The following is a 19,094-nucleotide window of genomic DNA, read 5'->3' as shown; positions in this document are numbered from 1 at the left end:
GCGCTGGATGCAGTGATTTCCTGGACACCGACAGAGCGAACCTCAAACTGAAGGGCAGACAGAGATAACCACCTGCAGGGATTCGCATCCTGCTTTATTTAGTCACCTTCGGAATTTCCTCCAGGGACAGAAGACGATATTGTGAAACCAGTGAATGGTCCTAAAAATCAAAGCCAATGTTCTGTAGGCAATTATAACGAAATTGCTTGAACCAACTGCAAGGCACATTCCCCAAGAAAGGAGAATGTCATTGTTTTGGTTGAGGTTCAGCTAGGTTACTCTCACCTCCATAAAAAGGGGAAAAAAAGTTCATGGTACATTTTTTTCATAATTCATTCAGATATGTTCTTTTTTAAATAATTATATAAAGGCCAGCTCATGTAAAGCCAATTAAAAAATTTTTTTTCCTAATGGTAACATAAGTATGTATAATTCTTATTCTGTCTGAATGGTTCAAGATTGCAAACAACATGGGAAATATAAAGAGTGGTGAACAATGCCAGCCCTGAGCATGGCACACCTTGATGTGCAGGTGCCTTTAATACTAGAATAAGTCATCTTAGATTAGGGAGTCAAAAAGAAAAAAAACTCAACCACATGCTCTCCATAAAGCACGCTATAAAGCTCTCCCAGATGTTGAGAGGTGGTTGCGGTTCCAGCGACATGCAATGTCAGGGAGGAACTGGTAATGCCGAGTGTATTAGCGGTCTCTTTATGGGTGCATTAGGTGCTGTGGAGAGGAACATGGGGGCTGCCACTGATCTCCTACCAGGCTTTATGCTTTGATGAACATACCCTTGAAAAACAGGGACATCTGCGACCGTGTTCTGCCGAGCTTGGAAGACGCCTCCCTCTCTTTAGCCTCCTGGAAAACATAAATCCACTTTTCATATCATCATCTAGTCATATTCAATGCATATGAAGCGCTAATCAGTTAATCTGTCAGCTTTCTCCCCTTTCGGTGATATATCAGATTTGTAATACTCTCCCACATATGCAGTAAATCTCTGACAAAGCCCGTGTTTTTGAAATTCAGCGACGGGGCTGCGTGAAGTGAAGAAGTTCACTTGAAAACAGAGGGAGAGTGGAGCACTGAAAGCTTCAGCGCGCTCCCATGTGTCATCTCTCTCCCTACCACTAAACAGTGGCCTAGACAGGAAGCCAGAATAAATTTCCCCAGTTCATTGTCCCCGCTGAGGACTAGCAGAACATCTCAGTCTGATTAATGGCTGTACACTGTCTAATGAACAGTAATTGAATGGTATAATACTGCAGGTCCTTAAAAGCCCAGAGGAGTCGTCTTCCTCCGCTTAGCTCTCTGGAAAAGCAAGGCGGTGACATTGTCTAGAGTTGATTATAGTTGACCTTGCATGTGGAGACTAAGGTCTATGAAATGGCTAACCTAAGCTTCATGGAAGAGCAGCAGGAAAACAGATGAAAGACAAATGCAACGGAGAAAGAAGAGGAATGGATCAATGGTGTGGTCAATATTGATTTGATTTTTTTTATCACAAAATTCTTAAGGAGAGGAAGGCAATTGATCAAGCATACCTAGTTTCATTGGCATTTCCAACAATATTAATTAAGAAAAAATGCTTAGCCGACTGGCTGATAAATCAGCCGATACTGTTAAATCAAAACAAATGATAATTGTGAACACAATATTACACTGGTGAGTACAAATCTACCCTTGTCCACATTTCCTCAAAGTGTATGACATCTACAATACAGACAGAGTAGGCCGTCCTGAAATCAATCAGATCCTTAACAGAGTGCACTCTAAAGGAAAAGCCAACCTGCAGAGAGCCCAACAAAAGTCAGTGGAGTGAGTGTAAGAGCAGCTTTGATAAATGTGCATCAAGCTCCAGCCCGCCATCCTTTGCTTCCTAACACCAAGATAGCCTGTGTTCACTCTCAGCGGACATCTCCACTTGGCAGAGACGCTGAATCTCGTTATTCTTTCCTTGGCCTGGACCACACAGGTCAATACCACATGCACAGCACCGCCTCACCGCTGTACTGTCTGCAAATGTATTCACTATTTAAATGCACTGCAATAAATCATTTAAAGCTTCAACTGAAAATGTAATCATGTAATTGAATTTGGTCATCAATATCTACCATATACATGCACGTATACAGAGTACACGGGGCATTTCACGAGCACCGGAGTGGGAGGAAATCTGTCTGGACTCAGCTGAAAGTATGAGTCATAGCAGTGCAGTTATCCCTCATTATTATTCACAGCCCTCTAAATGATGAGGTTGCTGACAACGAGACAGCGACAGCTTGTTTGGCCTCAGTGGGAAAAAACAAGTATGAGTATGCATGAAGGATGATTAGACGTTAGGTAAGGTAAGTCTTACCTGCAGAGCTATTATTTCTGGCTTGACAAAGGCATTTAACTATAATGTAAGTACAGTGCTGATAAAACATTAATGAACATAAACAAATCAAAGTTTGGTAAGGCAGCCGGTCTGATTAAAAGTGCTGACACACTTTTACTGCAAACTAGAGTTATTTTTGCTTAGGATTTGTTCTTTCAGCTAAAATTCCATCTTATGCCACTCTCCATTCGCTGACAGATCAAAAGCTACTTGGCAAGATGATTATTGCAAACATAGCTGAGTCCATACAGGGATTATCATTATTATTATTTCCCATTATCTAATGGTCACTCCACCCCAATCCATAGTAAATCTGAATCAGCAATATTCATGTATGACTAAAAGTGATAAGTAATGAATTAAGCTATTGATGAGGTCTTTAGCCAGGGTCATAACCGACCCCCAGAAGTCAATAATTATCCCACGAAGAATATCTTTATTGCAAAAGTGCATACGGCAGCAAAATCATCACCACACCAAAACATTCCCCTACGGTGTAATTGCCACTGCTTAAAATTATAGTTTTCATTAAAACGAAATGTTCTAGGTTATTGATTGCTTAAATAAGACTCAATATCTTCTCATTTCAAAGCCGAATGAAATTGCATGGAATAGTAATATCACCCAACTATTGTGTGCATTTATCACAGTTACACGGCTTCATATCGCTGTCCCTCGAGGATTATTAGAGCAAAATAAGTTTATTTAAATGAGCGTAATTTCGGGGGGACCACAGATCCGTGCAACAACATCTGTATACACAGCTCACTCGCCACTTCATCAATGTTAATGCGCACAATAACCAGAGTAAAGGACAGACATCAAATACAACTGCATATTATTATTATGGGCCTCTTTTTCAACCATGAAAACTCCATGATTTGCAGTATCTGGGGCGACAGCTTGGCTCTAAACGCGTCCTACAAAAACGTAACTGAGACACAGGTAATTTAAATCCTTTGTAGTACTAGTAATGTGTTCTGTACCTTTTAATGTTCCCTTCTGCCCCTTAGAAAGATTGTGTTAGTAAATAGCAAATACACCAAAATAACCATGGAGACAGAAAAAAATGTTACACGTGCATTAAGTGAAAGTATAGTTGCTGAAAGCAGGTCTATGTGACCCTATTACAATTATGGAAATGATCATTACCATAATTGCTGGTTAGACCATTTTTTATGTGACCTAATCCAAAAGGAAATGAGAAAATTGGACATAATAATAAAGTAAAAATGAACTGAATGTGAAATACTAACTGCATTAAACTAATAATAAGTGTACTTACATTTTTCCCGGAATCTGTGGTGGAAGACCTTTGCGTACTCGAGTCATCTGAATCACGGAGGGAGGCCTTGCAGGAACTCGCACAACGATTCCCATCTTCATACTCCTCTTCAACTATCTTGGCCTCAACCTGCAGGGAGGGGGAAAAAACACACAAGATCCCCTTTGGCTTACACTGTACTGTAGTGCTGTATTGATTTTACAATATTTATATATTTATGTAGCTTGTTCTGCTGAGCATTCATGAGCCCTTATTCTGAGCAGAAAATAGTATTATACTGTACTAGAAGTATATTCGCAATTCCGTTTGATGTTGGGAAACATACAGAAAGGTAAAGCTTAATAGGAAGAACACCGATGGGGGGGAGAGAGGTTACTAAAGCTGCAGGCACGTCTTTCATCTAACCCTTTCATTTTACATCAAATGCAAACAGCTTGTTGTGATGATCAACTTGTATACTTTAGTGTGTCTCCAATGACGAGCTGTAAAAATTATAATAACTGACATATAAAGCGTAATAAAATCCGCAAGGAGCCAAGGAGCTTTACATGTTTCTCCATGTTCACGTGGGTTATGTTTTTCTCTGGCAGTGCTGTGTTTTCACACTCAAATCACTTCTTATTTCCTGTCTGATATCAGGCCAAGCTGTTAAATAACTGCGAGCTTTAAGGACCTCATCAGACTGTAGCGCTACAGTATGGGATTATGTTTTACCTGATCAATTGGCAGATCCACCTTCAACTGGCGGTCTTCCTGCACCTCTGCTGCTCCTGCCATCTCACTCCTTTTGTTTTGTGCATTGAACACGCTGCCCTCTGAGAAAAGTGATTAATCACAATTACCTCATCTGCTGGCAGTCGCCGTCTCATTCTTCTACACACTCGCTTTCTCTCTCCTCTCTACTCCTGTTCAACTTCACAAGAGATCAATGTTGCTGTCAAGCCATTTATTTATTTATAGTGGTCCCCCAGACTTAAGGGCCACAGAAAGCCACAGCTGCCCTGCCACAAATATGGCCAGCCGGCGTGAACTTTTGGTCCAGGGTTACATCCTGACAGTGACAGGCTGCTCTTGATGCATGTGGGGACGTGCCTCATACAGCAACGTCACCCTTGTAAACAAATTCCTTTTCGTCTGCTAGATCTGATACGGCGTAGAATGTGAATAATGAAACATGCTCTTGAACTTAAATCTACTTCAATTGCCCTAAGTAATTTAATTTAAATAATAAATAACCACACATGCAAGATTTATCATCGAAAACACTAAAAGACAATGTAAACAAAAAATGCCTCTGCTTCATGTGTTAAGTGAAAAGAGACATTTACACAACCACAAAAAAGCTTAGAATTACTTTTTTGTCTAGAAATCTATAAAAAGTCTTAAATCTCTGACCTCATTCCAGATTAATCTTGTGAACACTGCACAGAGCTATTGTCTGTATGAAGGGTTTTAAGAGCTGATATAATTATAAAGAAGACATAAAACTTTGCTTTTTAACTTTAGGGACTTTGCTAATGTGGTTACAGATACAGTAGTAAGCAGAAATGTGTCCTGAGAACTGAGTATCTCAGTCACAACATATGAAATCATGGCAGGATTCAAACAGTAGCAATTAGCCTGCGAATGCTACCATACCAGTATGTGTTTTTCAAGTGAAGCAATCGTACTACTGCGCACAGATGGCACAACAACAACTGCATGAGTAGATACAGACAGTGTTATTATTATTGATATACTGAGTATCACATTTAAAGCACACAAAGAATATTTGTCTTTACTTCTGTCAGTGTTGCTTAAGATTAATAACTCATTACCATCTTGATTCCTGCATCAAGAGAAAATAAGAGCATTTTTGTTTCCCCCTAGATAGTTAACCAGGCTTTCAGGATACGTATTCAACAAAATGGCCTGATTGAATTCATCTATGATTTAAGCCCCCTTGATAGTGTTTGAAGTCTTTTTCTTTATTAATATTCACAGAAAAGAGCAGTGTTCCTTTGAAACGGCGCACAGCTCTGTTCTGTTTGGACTTAAAAAGAACAGGCTGAGATTCCAAAGAAATCTCCTTCACCTGCCAAATGGCAGATTTTCTGCATTACCAGCACAGACTAGGAGTTACATCTCTTTACTTACACACACAGAAGACTTACAAATGTACAGTTGCAAACACAAACATGCTTTACACAAAGCGCATAGATGGTCTTCAAAATCCAACAGGTTTCTTTCTGTCATCATAGCGAAGAAGAAAGTGTTGAAGAACAACAACAACAACAAAAAAGAAAGAAAACAAAAACTCTGCGGACAGAGGGGCTAGAGAGCGAGGCAGTAAAGACAATATTTCTATAGTGCTCTGCTTACCCACTGGGGGGAAGAGAACTGGGTTCTTGGACACCTGCCCTTGTTGTTTGGTTCTCTCTGCCTTGGCTGTGAGTTTCTTTGTCTGGCCCCTGGCTGTGTGCTCAAGGTCTTCTCCAGAGCTTGTCTGAGCAAACCACATGGAGGTACAAAAGAGAGGAGAGCAGAGAGGCCCGGATTAAGGTATATGTCCTCACATTCGGTCTGTGATTCATCATTGACTTATCGCTCATTTTGTAAAGAGGAAGAAGTAAAACAAGAAAACAAGACAGGAAGGCTTGTTTCTCCTCTTTTTTCAGCAGCTTTTTTACATTTTCCATTGACCTCAATTTTTCATGAGCTGATATGTTTTGTAACTCCCCGCTGACTCCTACTGTATTGAATTCATCTGGTTCCAATACATCCCGTGCACAACCTATCAATCACTAGGGAGCGTGGCAAACTAATCATTTATTGATGAAATAGGGCAGCCATGAATTTCTAACTGCATTTGTCTTATTTATCAACCCAGATCAAACAATGAAAATCCAAACAAGCTTATAGGGAAAGGGAGGGAGTTGTAGGGAATAACTTATTCTTCAGCAGCAGACAGCAGAAGGTTATTGATGGGGAGGGGAGGAAAAAAAGGGTTTGGGACTCAGTTGCATGGTGGGAGAGCAAAGGAGTGAGAGAGGAAGAGAAGAGAGAGAGAGAGCAGTGGGGAGAGTTCAGTGATGTTCAGACAGCAGGGTACACATCTGAATTAATGCTTCCACAAAAGGCAATTTTCTCCTCGCAGGCTCCTCATCCCCTCCGCAGGTAGCAAGGTGAGGTATGTCTCCCTTACAGAGAATGAGAGACACAGACATAGAGATCGAGAGAGAGAGCTGACTTAATGTGACTTTTCAGCTACAGTGCTCTTTACTGCAGGATCCCTGGGCTGGCTCGGGGGATAGTGTAGTGATCTCGGGCTTCCACCAGAATACACTTCTGGCAGTGGTGTTTGCAAGCTCACTAACATGGAGTCCGGGGAATAGCGGCGTTGTTTCTGCACTTGTTTGCTTACTTTAATGCAGAGGCAAAGTCTGTTGATATTCTTTTGAATTTATACAGCCGTTAGTGGGCTGAGGGAGAAAAAAAAAGTAAAAGAACAAAAGAAGTGTGAAGTTTGTCTGCTATATTCAGAGGAGGAGAGTTGAAAGAGAGTTCATGTTCTAGCGCGGCGGTGTCCGCGGCCGCATGGGATCAAAGACAAAGGAGCAGTGGCACCGTCGCGGTGATAAGCTGCTAATTCAGCTCCTGTAACCTCGGTTCATCTGCGAGTGATGTGAAACAACTTTGCGATAAAGTTTTAAATCAAACTCTATCTGGCCCATCAAATATTGAGCAGCTTGTTTTCTTGCTTGCGGTGAGATGTAAATAGATGGTATTTAAATAAACCGAGCTCAATCCAAAGCTGTCTCGCTCAGGGAGAGTGGCAAGCAGGGCACAGGGGAGGAGAAAGCAGAGGACGAGGGGTGCTGAAGGAGCCGGAAGATTGCAAAAACAAGCAGCAGCAGAAGTAGAGACATGGCAGTGGAAAAGCTGAGGTCATACAGTATAGCCTCTCGGTCTGCATTACATATCTACAGTACCAGGTCCTGCGGGAGCAGACAACTGTGTGTGTCATCAGGCTCCAGAGACAGAGAGAGAGAAAGACAAAGAGAGTGCTAGAGTTAGTGTGAAGGGGGCTCAGGAGGGCTGGACAGCAAGTAATCTGTGGCTCTCTCGTGTGGCCAAAAACTGGAGTCAACAAGAGGACACGGTGATATGATAGCCAGGGGAAAAAAGGGGGTCCTAAACAATTGGACTGACCAGCCTCCAGCCATACTGACTGTGATATCAGTCTGAGCCACTCCCAGGGCCGAGTCCTCAGTGAGTAGACACACTGGCAGCAGCGAGGGGGTAAAGTCTTCCTCGGGGCATTGCTATTTCCCCTAACCAATGAGCTCATACATGGGAAACAGAGGAAACGAGGAGAAGCAGCAAATCATCAATGATGTCAGAAAGCACAGATATTAAAGGTTTAGTCAGCCTTTCTGGGCTTTTTTTTTTTTTTTTTTTACACAGGGCTCTTTATGTGGAGCACATATAAAGCACTGCTTAACTGCCATAATAACGATTGCCATAATAACTAAGTGTACTGCACGATGCACGCCGTTGTTCTCTTTTTCGCTTTGTCTCTTTGTATTCCTCTCTCCCCTATTAATCTTCTCTTTATGCTATGTCTACCTCAAAAGTTTCTACCTCATCATGTCTGTAAAACACTTAACTCAGCATATACAGCATGCTTGCTTCCAATGGGAACACGATGTGCTGGAGAGTTTCATTATTACACTCTGCAGAGCTGTCAGTTTAGTCGGTGGTTGCTCCACACCAGATGTCCCGTCCAGCAGTGCAGAAACGGGTCCGCCGCCGGTGCGGACAGGACAGACACGGCTCCCGTGCAGAGCAAGGTTACATTTTACACAACCTCAGTGGGCATGTTTAAAGGGTCTTTTTTTACGGGCGTTTCAAATCAGACTGCTGTTGTTTTGTGAGGTCAAACTGAAATTAATGATGGACACGACCCTATAAATGTATGTGTAATCAGTAAGCTAAACAGCTGACAGATCAAGACAGATTGGGTAATTTTTTGTCACTTGCATATCTCCCCCTCTGAAAGGCCCTTATTAACTGGTCAGATCATGTTTACAAATTCATGAGGGATCAGACACAGAGGCGAGGAAAGTAAAATGTGGCAGCCTCATGTCTAGTGAATGACTAACACTACACTGAAACGAAGGATGCAAAACACAGGCATAGCTCTGTCTCTGTCTCCACCTCATGGTACTAAGTGAAATGGCAAAAGTTGTGGTTGTTGTGTCTTATTAGCTAATGTATCAGATAAGCAAAGTTGCGTAACAATGTAATTTTCATCTACTGCTTTATGGCTGCATAGCTGTTAATATAATGAAGAGATCTTTTATATATAACTAATAAATATTCAAATTATTTCTAAATTCAAAGGCAATCCAATGCAGATAAAGCTGGAGATAAAGCAAGGGACATTTTTCTATATCTAACAAAAATTGACATCTGCCAGAGCACTGTCATCTTTCATGGTTATAAAAATCACATGTCAGGCACATTTGTCACAGTGGGGCCCATCTCTACCTAGACCTGCTGAGTGGGCATGTTCTCATCTTCATCACGTGATTTGGTGTTCATCTCGGGCCCACAGCAGCGCAATCCCCGTATGGGTTCGCAGCATTTCACTGTCAACTTAATCACAATACAAATAGTCCCAGCTCTTGTTTGAATAAGAGATTTCTTTTTCTTTTAGTTTGCTGTAAACGAAGTCCCCCTTGTGCATATGATCTGTCTATGAGGCTCACTGCACTTGATCAAGTGGGCCAGCCTGTCTCTGTGGGAATTACCCATCAAACTGGAAAGCAACGGTAACTCAATGCCTCCTGCAGACAGTGATTGATGATAGTGGTGTTTCATAACGAATTGCGCCCCCACAACAAGTCTCACACGTGGGAAATGTTAATTGAAATGCTGTGTGTGCAAAGATACGCTTTTCAACTGTGAGTCTAACAAAGTGTTACAACAATGACCCGGAGGGAGTTCAGGGGGAAAAGGGTACCAATTTAGCACGTTAGGAGAACGTGAAGGACCAGATGGCAAAGTGCATCAACACTCACCACATTCTTTGCACATCTTTTGATTTTGGTACTGGGCAGGATGCCTTGGCTGCAGGGAAGAAAAGGAAAAACAATACTGACAAACACATTTTTGCTTTCTTTATCGAAATAAAATCAAATCCAGTGTTTATTCTGGACATATAGAAAAAGCCATGAAAGATCACATCTCGTACCCTTCAGTCATGTTATTTTCCCTAAGCAAATCCCTCCTGGGGACACACTGGTAATATGGGAGCGCCTTAAACTTTTCTGAACCGACTGCAACATAGTAGTGGTTGTTCTCCAGTTCAGTGGGACCGGAGACAGGGTGTCCATTTAATGTGCAAAGCCTGAAAGCTCAAATAAAGAAAAACAACTCACTGCAGTAATGTTTAGTGATAGTTTCAGCTACGTCTTTGCCTGAATGAAATCTATTGAATACATCACAACCACACATGGTCTCGATCTCTAATTAATTGCAAAAGTCCCTCTACTCTCCTTCCCAAGTATCATTTTTCTGCATTTAAATTGACTGTAAAGTGTCCACTAATCACATTACGTTCTAAATTAGAAGGCAAGAGGAAAACAACCTTCACTGATACTCCAGTTAACTAGTTTAAAAATGATGTATGACTAAATGTCCTGACATTACCTGAAAACAGCACCCGTGCGAAGACGCACTTTCTCTGTCACCATAGCTAAAACGTTTTCCCAGCTTCTAAGGGTATACTTTGGGATCCGTATTTGAGCCGGAGGAACCAGCACTTCTCTGTTGGTGAAGACACTATGAAACAAAACACGACACACAAAGATCCATGAATAAATAAATGGAATTGTTTCTTGCATTGCACAGCACGGCAGAGAACATTATTCTTTTAACACCGTGGAAAAATATGTATGCAGTTTAAAATCAATACTCACTTTATTGTGCAAGACTCATCAGCAGTTCTCTTCCAGCGGGCAGAAACTACTATCCTGCTGTGAACAACAGGTTGGATCTGAAAATTTCATAAAGGAGGAACTGAGTGGGGGTTTTTTTTTCAGCACGTCACTCAAAATCTAATCTTATGTGTCTCGACAGGACCTTCATGAGCAACTTAGATTTTAAGGATGGCATCAGCATTCAGGCAGAATGGTTAAACTTAAAACAAGGACACATGAAAAAAGTTTCACTATAACTGACCACACACACAAAACATTGCTCCTACCTGTTCTTTTTTCTTATTCTGTGGCTTCTTGGCTGCTATTTCACAATAACTTGAAGGCAATAAAAAAATCAAATTACCTTTAGGTACAAGGAAACTTATGCAAGGATGTGGGAGTAAGGCATCTTTAGATCTGATAAAACTAATTGAAATCAAATAGTTATATATGTAAAAGTATGCTCAAGATCAGTGCTCTGCTGACTAGACTAAAATACTGGGTCCAAAAGATCACATTTAAAGACAGATTAGACTTTATTTAAGATAAGCTGACATATTCAGAGCGTTTTAATGAATATTAAGTACCAGCCTAGTCAAATCCCCTTGCCAACAAATGAAGCTAAAGAAAAAACCTGTAGATTCCAGTATATACAAGTAAACTCAGACAGGACACCCCTAAAACATGACACTTACTTCAGTTTCTTGAACGCCTCATTTCCGGCCGCGACATACTCACTCCCGTGCTGAAGGTCATCCAGATGGTGAACTTGGTGGCCTTGTGTGGCGGTGTAGAGCCTCCTCACAGCGCCAAAAGGTGCTTCAATCCCTTTGGTCAGAGATGTCAAAAAGTTGTCAAAGTATGGCACGTACCGCGGATTCACAACTACTTTCCTGCCGGGAAAATAGGCATCTCCGTTCCTGTAGACGACGATTATTTTTGTGGGTGGCAAGTCACTTCTCCCTGTTGTGCTGGGCATACTTGTGTTAGCTAATGGGAACGATTTCAAACAACAAACAGCGGTGGCCCTTGGTGTCAGAAGTTAATGTGTCAGCTCTGTTGGCCTCCGGAGACGTAACTGGAGACAGCTTCTCAGTTCTTCCACATGAGAGGTGTAGTATTAAGATACGTATCCACGTCTTCGTCGTGTCTTCTATTGTGTAGCTAAGGTTAATTTAGTGTTCGATACCAAACCTCTGGTGCTACCAAGGCAACCAGTGGGGTGACCCCAGTGGGTTTTACATATTTAGCTAAACCGCTCATAGGTCTGTATTAAAAAACAAACAAACTCATTTTTAATTTTCATTACCAGCTGGCTGATTCAATCTCATGGTATTTAACGAGAAACTAATTGACAGAACACAGCGGTGAATTTCATTGCTTAATAAATTTATTAGGCCACTACCCAATGTAAAGTACGCTGTAACAAAGCATATGTCGTTTATTTTTTATTATTGTTATTATCTTCATTTTTTAGATCCCAAATTGCTGTTATTTACTTTCATTCCTGAACAGACAGAAATGTTATGGTGAATTCAATTCAGTACTTTTTAGCTTTAAACGTGTTTTCAACACATTTCTATTTTCCCCCTTTTTTTCTTACGTTTATGGCATATTATAAATGGGAGTAACTGCGGGTTCGGAATCTTGCCCAAGGATACTTTCGCATGCATAATAACTTTTTTAAGCACTGTACATCCTTTTGGGATGCAGTTTTTTCCCAGGTTTAATCCGCTAATATAAAACACATTTACTGTTTGACTCCAATCTTCTCTCAGTGTTTATTTATATACACTCATAACATATGTAAATGTTGAAAATAATGAAATCTACACATATTCTGTCTGACAAAGCCAACTTAAGTTTAACACAAGGCTACTATAGATCTTTCCTCATGATCCATGCCATATGGTTTACCATTTATGCCCTCCTCCAAAATCTATTGTAAGTGTATAACGGTGATAATAAATATAATAGAAAGCCAAAGAAGTGTATTCTTTTTTTGAAGAAAACATGTATCCCATTCAAATTTTTGACAGACTCCTATTGTATATTACAACTGTAGCAGAGTGGCTGCAGCCCCTTCACTTTTAGACAGAGCTGTCCAAACTGTTTACTACAAAGGTAACCAGAGATTGCTGCAACAATGGCACTTAATTGGTTTATGGCGGACAACTCCTGGTCAATTAAATACATAATTCATCTCAGCATTAATTATTCATTTCTTAAGGGACTGGTGTTCTGCTTTATTAGGAGAAATGCATCATGCATATTCAAATTCCTCTTCTTAGAGGGATGCAATAGGATATCATCTCAGCTGGGACACCCATCCTAAAACAATAGCTGCCAGGGCCGCAAGACATCTCCTATTAGTCACACAACCAAACCGTTGGAGGATTTTCAAAGATGAAAATGTCAAACTAATCTAAGGTATGTTATATCTTGTTTCTGTCATTCAGCAAACAATAGGCTGTCATATTATTGTCATGTGTAATCTGTTATTTTTATTTTAAACTTTAGGTGGCAAATTATTTTTATATTAAAAAAAACTGACAGCATTAATTTAACACTACAAATCGAGAATATGTCAATGTGCTTAGTATGTGATCAGGTTTTAGACACTGCATCAAATGGTTTTCAGAATTTTATGCAAAGTCATAAAAGTCTCCAGCAATTAGTTCTTATCAGTTCTTAGCCAGGATACATGTCGTAGGGTAACTGTGATTCAAATTGTGCTTAGCCAAAGTGTGATATGTCATGTCAGGAATCAAGGGGAAGCAGTGGGTGAGTTTCCTTTGGCGCTCTTAAAGGTCAGTGCCATCCATTTTAAAACTCCCATTTATTACAGCACACTAAGGTGCAGAGTGAATGTTATAAAGATGTAAGGTGACTCCGGTGTAATTGCATTGCTCGCTGGATAATACATGAGAACCTTACCGTGTTCACTCGTTAGGATGTTTGCATACTTCAGAAGGACATTGTCGCAATGATTTGACTTTGATATGATTCATGTTTAACATATTTAGCACATATACCAATTACTGCTTGGTATTTATGCAGTGCTACAGAACAGCCTAAAATCAACCTAATAGAAGAACAACTGTAAACATTAAAATTAATGAATTTCCTGGTTTCTGCACTTTTAGCATGACAGTTATTGTTTTTTTGTAACACCTGTGCTTTCCTTAACATAACAGATAAAATGTGGAGCAGCCACTGACTTCAGTCCCCTGTAAGGGATTTTTGCTGTAAGATGAGCTTTCGCCCACTGGGTGGCGATGGTCCATGTGGAAATTACAACAGAAAAGTAATTATTTTGTTATTTTACAATAATATTAAATGGGTCACTTTAATGATTAAAACATAATGTAAGCCATATAAGTATTTTGCGACATGCATGTATACATGTTCATGTTCGCCAGTCTATTGCAGGGCTAACTCACAGAGACAAATAGCTGTTCACACTCACATCTGACCAATTCAGAACCAGCAGTTAAACTAGCATGCACGTCGTTGGACTGTGGGAGGAAGCCTGGACACCAAGAGCCCAACTTCTGCACACAGAAGCCAGCCAGTGGATTCAAACCGAGAACCTTGTTTCTGTGAGGTAGTAGTGTTAACTCCTGCAGCTTTGTGTTGCATCATTTATCGTATATTTCTTCCATAAGTTTGCTTTAACTGCTGCAGTAAATAAGCGCAACTAGTTCAAGAGCAAAAACTAATGTGCAAAAAAATTATTTTTAAACTATGTATAAATGTTTATTGCACAGCACATGAATGTGGAATGCATGCTGTATTCTGTTCATCTGATTAAATTCACTCAACTGGAATGTCTTTTAATTGTATTTTTTTTTCTACACAATCCACAGCTCTCTATATTTGCTTATTTACACTGTTTGTCTATCGTACTGCTACAAATATTGCTCAGTGGATTTTCTGAATTAAATAAAAACTCAGTTCCTGGCATGCTTTTGGAAACACTAATTTATTTCAGTATGTATCAAGGACGTAAAAAAAAAATTTACAAACATTTGGATATTTTGTATGTTCAGAAAATAAATAGCTTATTAGCTCATAAGCAAAAAGGAAGTTGAAAGTATACTACTTTGCACAACTTGCGTATCATTTCGTATTCATATTTACAGATAGAGGATACAGCAAAATAATAAGATTACAGTTTTTGCTCCATTACATTTGTCCAGTCTGCAGTCTGTTTAACATATACTGGCCTCAGATGTTGTCCTTGTCAAATTCACAAACAAAATACATTGTCGGGTGGCACGCCACATCAGTCCACTCCCCAGAGGTCACCATCTCAGCACAGTCCTCATCATCATAGGCATTGTTGGGTTCTCCTTTTCTCCATTTGCTGAAAGTGGTCATGGGAGAGTGATCTACGTAGGTGAAAACACCTTCGCGCTCGAGGTCATGAATGCCAATGTAAACTCTGCTCAGGCCAGCGTCGGTTATATACCCTGCGATGGCTGCGTTTGCTCCCTCATCCTTCGGCATGACCAGGTGCCCTCCCCTCGTCTGGCAGTAGCCCTCAGCCTCGGTGTAGCGCTTCGCTTCCTTCACCAACAGATAGACTTTACTGTCTGTTTCCTTAATGCCAGCAACAGCTGCAGGGGAGGGCAGTGCTGAAAAATGAGCACTTGTATTTCTATAAATTTCACATTGACATGCCCGCATTTTCAATTCTATAGGACAGGAAATCAGCAAAATACCAAAACTGATAAATATTTTTTTTAAAATACAAAAGCATTTTTAAAGACTGCAAATCTTTTACCATTTTTAATGAATTTTAGTTCTGAGGAAAGCTGAGCCACAAGAATGTCCATTTCTCCAATCATCCTTCTAATTGGCGCACACTCACAGGGAACCCCTGATAAGACAAAAATGTGTGGGACTATCACAAAGTTGACTTTATTCATTTACAGATGTGTCTGTCTAATCCTGCTGCCATCTGTTTGACAAACAAAATAAGATGGTTTTAGAACCCACCTGGCTCTCCGTCTGGGCCCCTTGTACCAGGGTCACCTGGATCTCCCTTGGATCCTGCGTCAGAGATGTAAATATTTATCAATCATAAAAACACACTAAACAAATAATTGATGCATTCCTGAAAAAGTGTGCAGACAGTACATCTCTGCTTCTTATAGCACCTTTCATTCCACTTGGGCCAACTTTTCCATAACGTCCCATAATGCCTTTGTGTCCTTTGACCCCAGGTGGACCTAAAAAGAATGCAACATGAGTAAATTGTTCATATGAAGATAGAGACATACTGTATATCTTATAGTCAAGACAAACTTAAAACAGCACAAATGAAAGCAAAATTATATATATTAAACAATAAATCTTTACTTTCACTAAAGGTTAATTAATTAAAATGATGAATATGCTTCAGAGAACACCCTTCACTCCTCATTAAGGTCTTCCATAAACACTTGTCCACAGCTCTGGATTCCACAAACCATTTCTCATTTGACCTCTTACCCTAATATAAACACTTGACCATTTCTGGATGGCCTGGTAGTGATGTAACGGCACATTATCAGCCCGAGAAATGTGATCTTTACCCCAGTTTTTCTTGTATTAGTGGTAGTAATGAGAAAATGAGGAGATCTATAAATGTGGGCATGTGGAAAATATTCTCTCTTTAAAGATTTGCATTTTAGGGGAATGCACTTTTACTCACAAAACAAACAAACACATTCTATAATATATTTTTTTGGTGCAACTGCATAAAATATACCAGTCTCCCCTGGCGGACCAACTCTTCCTGGTCTCCCAGGTGCTCCCTTTTGTCCTTTTTCTCCGGGTTCTCCTTTTAGAGCAGAAGAAAAACAATTATTATATCAGATAGAGTCTATTCTTGGTTTTTAAGGTGTCTGGTATGCATTTTGTAAGAAAGAACAAAGAGCTACATGCCTTTGAGTCCAGGGACAAGGATCTGAACAGTGCAAGACTCCTCTGGCAAGTGTTGTCCATATGATGTCTGCATTGGTAATAAACTCATCACTACAGACATTAGTATCATTGGCAGTAACAGTTTCTCACCGGTCATTCTTCTACATGGGATGATTAGGGGGCTATGCTGGAGAAACAAAACAATTTAAGGAAATGCTAATATAAAAAAATCATTCATAAAAAGCAAGGCTTGGTTTATATGTATCTGTATATTTCAGAATTAAAATAGTGGAATTAGAAGTGAGAATTTCCTTCCACTGAAAATAAATAAAAAAGAGACTGCAAAGCTGCATTTAGAACTACATTTGCATAAACCAAGTACACACACACAGCTTTTTAGTAACTCTAAGAAAGCGTTTTTACTTGAAAACTATACAGTATTTCAAAATCGGAAACGCCTACCTTTAGAAGTATTTTCCAGACAGAAGTAAAAAAGTAATGCCGATGTCCAAAGATTTGCAGGAGCTTTGAGTGCTGGTGGTCCTACAAGAGCATTTCATGTTCCTCTACACAGGCACCACAGAATGTGTGTGATAGGACTTTTGTAAACAGTTCACAGATAAACTCCAAAGCATTTGGGCTCCCCACAGATAATTAGCTGGGAAAGCGATCAAGAGATTGACAGCAAAGAGGCCTGATAAATATACTGACTCAACTTTTTAATGCTATCAGATAATTGGGAGAGTTAAATATATAATGCATTTTACAGAGCTAGCATGCACATTGATTTAGTAACAAGGTAGCATCTATTATTTTAGCAAGTCGCTGTAGTATTTTGGTTTGTATACAAACCAGTAGTGGTGATTATCATTACATATGCTGTGGTCCATATGAAATGGTTACAAGGAGAGTTGTTTTTTTATGTTATGTCTATCATATGATGTTATTTATTTAACATTAAGGATTTAAATCAAAGGTGTAAAACATAAGGCTCGGGGGGCACATTTGGCCCAGGAAAGACTCCAATCTGGCCTGCTAGAGAGCTTTGGAAAATGTGAGAGAGGGCATCGATTTCTACGTTTTTACTGTTTTGTCATTGCTTTTACAGTTTTTCCTACTGATAAAGAGCTCTCCCATCGCTAACCATACTATACCAGAGTAATTAAATAATTGATTAAAAAAAATAACAGTTAAAACACAGAAGCGTGCCTGATTTTTCACTAGCTGCTGTAAATTTCTATGTTTTGCAGTGAGTCCACAGAGGAAAAACTATTTTGTGAATTTCTGTGAATTACTCTTCTATTATTGTAATTACTACCATAATTTTTTCTGTAACATTACACATGTCTTTATTTGTGTGGACAGCTTTCTTTCATTTACTACAGCAATATCTCTTTATCCTGTAGCAAAATTGAGACAGCCGTTAACTGTTTAATGTATGTGGCCCATGATGCAAAATGAGTTTGACCTCCCTAAATTAAATTGTTTAAATAACTTAACAAATAATTTCATAAAATAACAACGAGAAAGTATCAAAATAAAAACACTATTTTTTTTAACACAGAAAACGTTGAGTCCTCACCTTCTACAAAAAACCTTCCTTTAGCTTCAGTGGAGGATTTCACTTTATGCCATGCATTCTTTCTATAAGTATACCAAGTTCCATTCACTACACATTTCCTACAAGCATGTGGGTTTGAAATTATTGTTTATTTGTGTTTTGCTTAACTCTGTGCTCCTTGGTGTCTCTATTGCTCTCATTTCCTCCAGTGTGCACTGGGATTCTCGCCATCATGAACCTTCTAGTGCATCCCTTCCATGTGAACTGTAATTACATGGGATATGGTTGCTTATATGCCATATGAGCACATGGGGGAGACATTGTCCATCAGGCAAAGCAGTAAAGCTTTGATCTTTAATATAAAAGCTAACCAGACCATTTACTTTTTTAGTCTGCTATTCATCAGTCAATATAACATTGCGTTAAATCACACAAGATCAAATTCATTAACTGTCTTAACTCCAAAGTGGTTGGATACAAAAAAAAGGTAAGAGTTTTGTAGATTGGTGTTGATCTGGGGGCTTTAAAAATAAAAGCTACATTTTAGTGCTTGCTGTCAACTACTGTCCGTAATCAGATATGATCCAGTACTGGCGTATCAGGTGTCCTAATTAGATTTACAAACCGAGTGGCAGCCTGTGTTTCAGTTGTGGATTGGATGTCTCCTTCAAAAATCCCCCCAAAAGTTTCAGATTACCTGCCACTCAAATATTCATGAAGCTCGAGGCAACATTTGCAGTCTTTTCTTCGCAGCCACGTGCTCTCTGCTAATCCTCTGTTATTTTTATAAGGATGACAGACCAAACAAATAGCCCATCAATTAGTGAAATAAAATACCTACATTCAGACACTCAAACATTGCATATTTAAAATTCTTGTGATTCTTGTGATTGTTTATACGGAACAATTTTTTAATGAGATTCACATGCATTAATACATTGATGGAAAACAATTCGAATATAAAAAGTATTAAGTGATATAAC

General features: G+C 39.6%; 2 protein-coding genes across 9 annotated transcripts in view; both read right to left on the bottom strand.

The window, feature by feature from the left end:
* The window catches only part of dcdc2c (doublecortin domain containing 2C), a 34,379-nt gene extending 22,549 nt beyond the window's left edge, over positions 1-11,830 (bottom strand). For 3 of the 7 annotated variants that reach the window (XM_086274590.1, XM_086274591.1, XM_086274589.1), the window contains exons 1-10: positions 11,333-11,830; positions 10,925-10,973; positions 10,638-10,714; positions 10,369-10,500; positions 9,911-10,066; positions 9,738-9,786; positions 6,034-6,157; positions 4,387-4,487; positions 3,673-3,801; positions 796-883 (exon numbers count right to left, since the gene is read on the bottom strand). In XM_086274590.1, the coding sequence (XP_086130716.1) occupies positions 796-883; positions 3,673-3,801; positions 4,387-4,487; positions 6,034-6,157; positions 9,738-9,786; positions 9,911-10,066; positions 10,369-10,500; positions 10,638-10,714; positions 10,925-10,973; positions 11,333-11,616 (1,189 nt within the window). In that variant the 5' untranslated portion in view covers positions 11,617-11,830. The remainder of the gene's footprint in view (positions 1-795; positions 884-3,672; positions 3,802-4,386; positions 4,488-6,033; positions 6,158-9,737; positions 9,787-9,910; positions 10,067-10,368; positions 10,501-10,637; positions 10,715-10,924; positions 10,974-11,332) is intronic. The other 4 variants (XM_086274593.1, XM_086274592.1, XM_086274594.1 and 1 more) reach the window with 3 other exon arrangements.
* Positions 11,831-14,616: 2,786 nt separating this feature from the next.
* Positions 14,617-17,181, bottom strand: colec11 (collectin sub-family member 11). Of its 2 annotated transcripts, none has more exons than XM_086274698.1 (7): positions 17,013-17,181; positions 16,572-16,737; positions 16,396-16,467; positions 15,803-15,874; positions 15,642-15,695; positions 15,427-15,522; positions 14,617-15,277 (listed from the first exon to the last, which is right to left on the bottom strand). In XM_086274698.1, the coding sequence occupies exons 2-7, from the start codon at positions 16,705-16,707 to the stop codon at positions 14,868-14,870; spliced, it is 840 nt and encodes a 279-aa protein (XP_086130824.1). In that variant the 5' UTR covers positions 16,708-16,737; positions 17,013-17,181; the 3' UTR covers positions 14,617-14,867. The 2 variants fall into 2 exon arrangements, with proteins under 2 accessions (XP_086130824.1, XP_086130825.1); XM_086274699.1 differs by having other exon boundaries at positions 14,617-15,259.
* Between the last annotated feature and the right edge of the window lie 1,913 nt (positions 17,182-19,094).

Source organism: Aulonocara sp. 'chitande type north' Nkhata Bay, linkage group LG19 (genome assembly GCF_057382095.1).
Source record: "Aulonocara sp. 'chitande type north' Nkhata Bay isolate Kocher_YH1m ecotype deep benthic linkage group LG19, A_spYH_male_GT1.1, whole genome shotgun sequence".
Lineage (NCBI taxonomy): Eukaryota > Metazoa > Chordata > Actinopteri > Cichliformes > Cichlidae > Aulonocara > Aulonocara sp. 'chitande type north' Nkhata Bay.
This window is presented reverse-complemented; position numbering and strand designations above follow the sequence as displayed.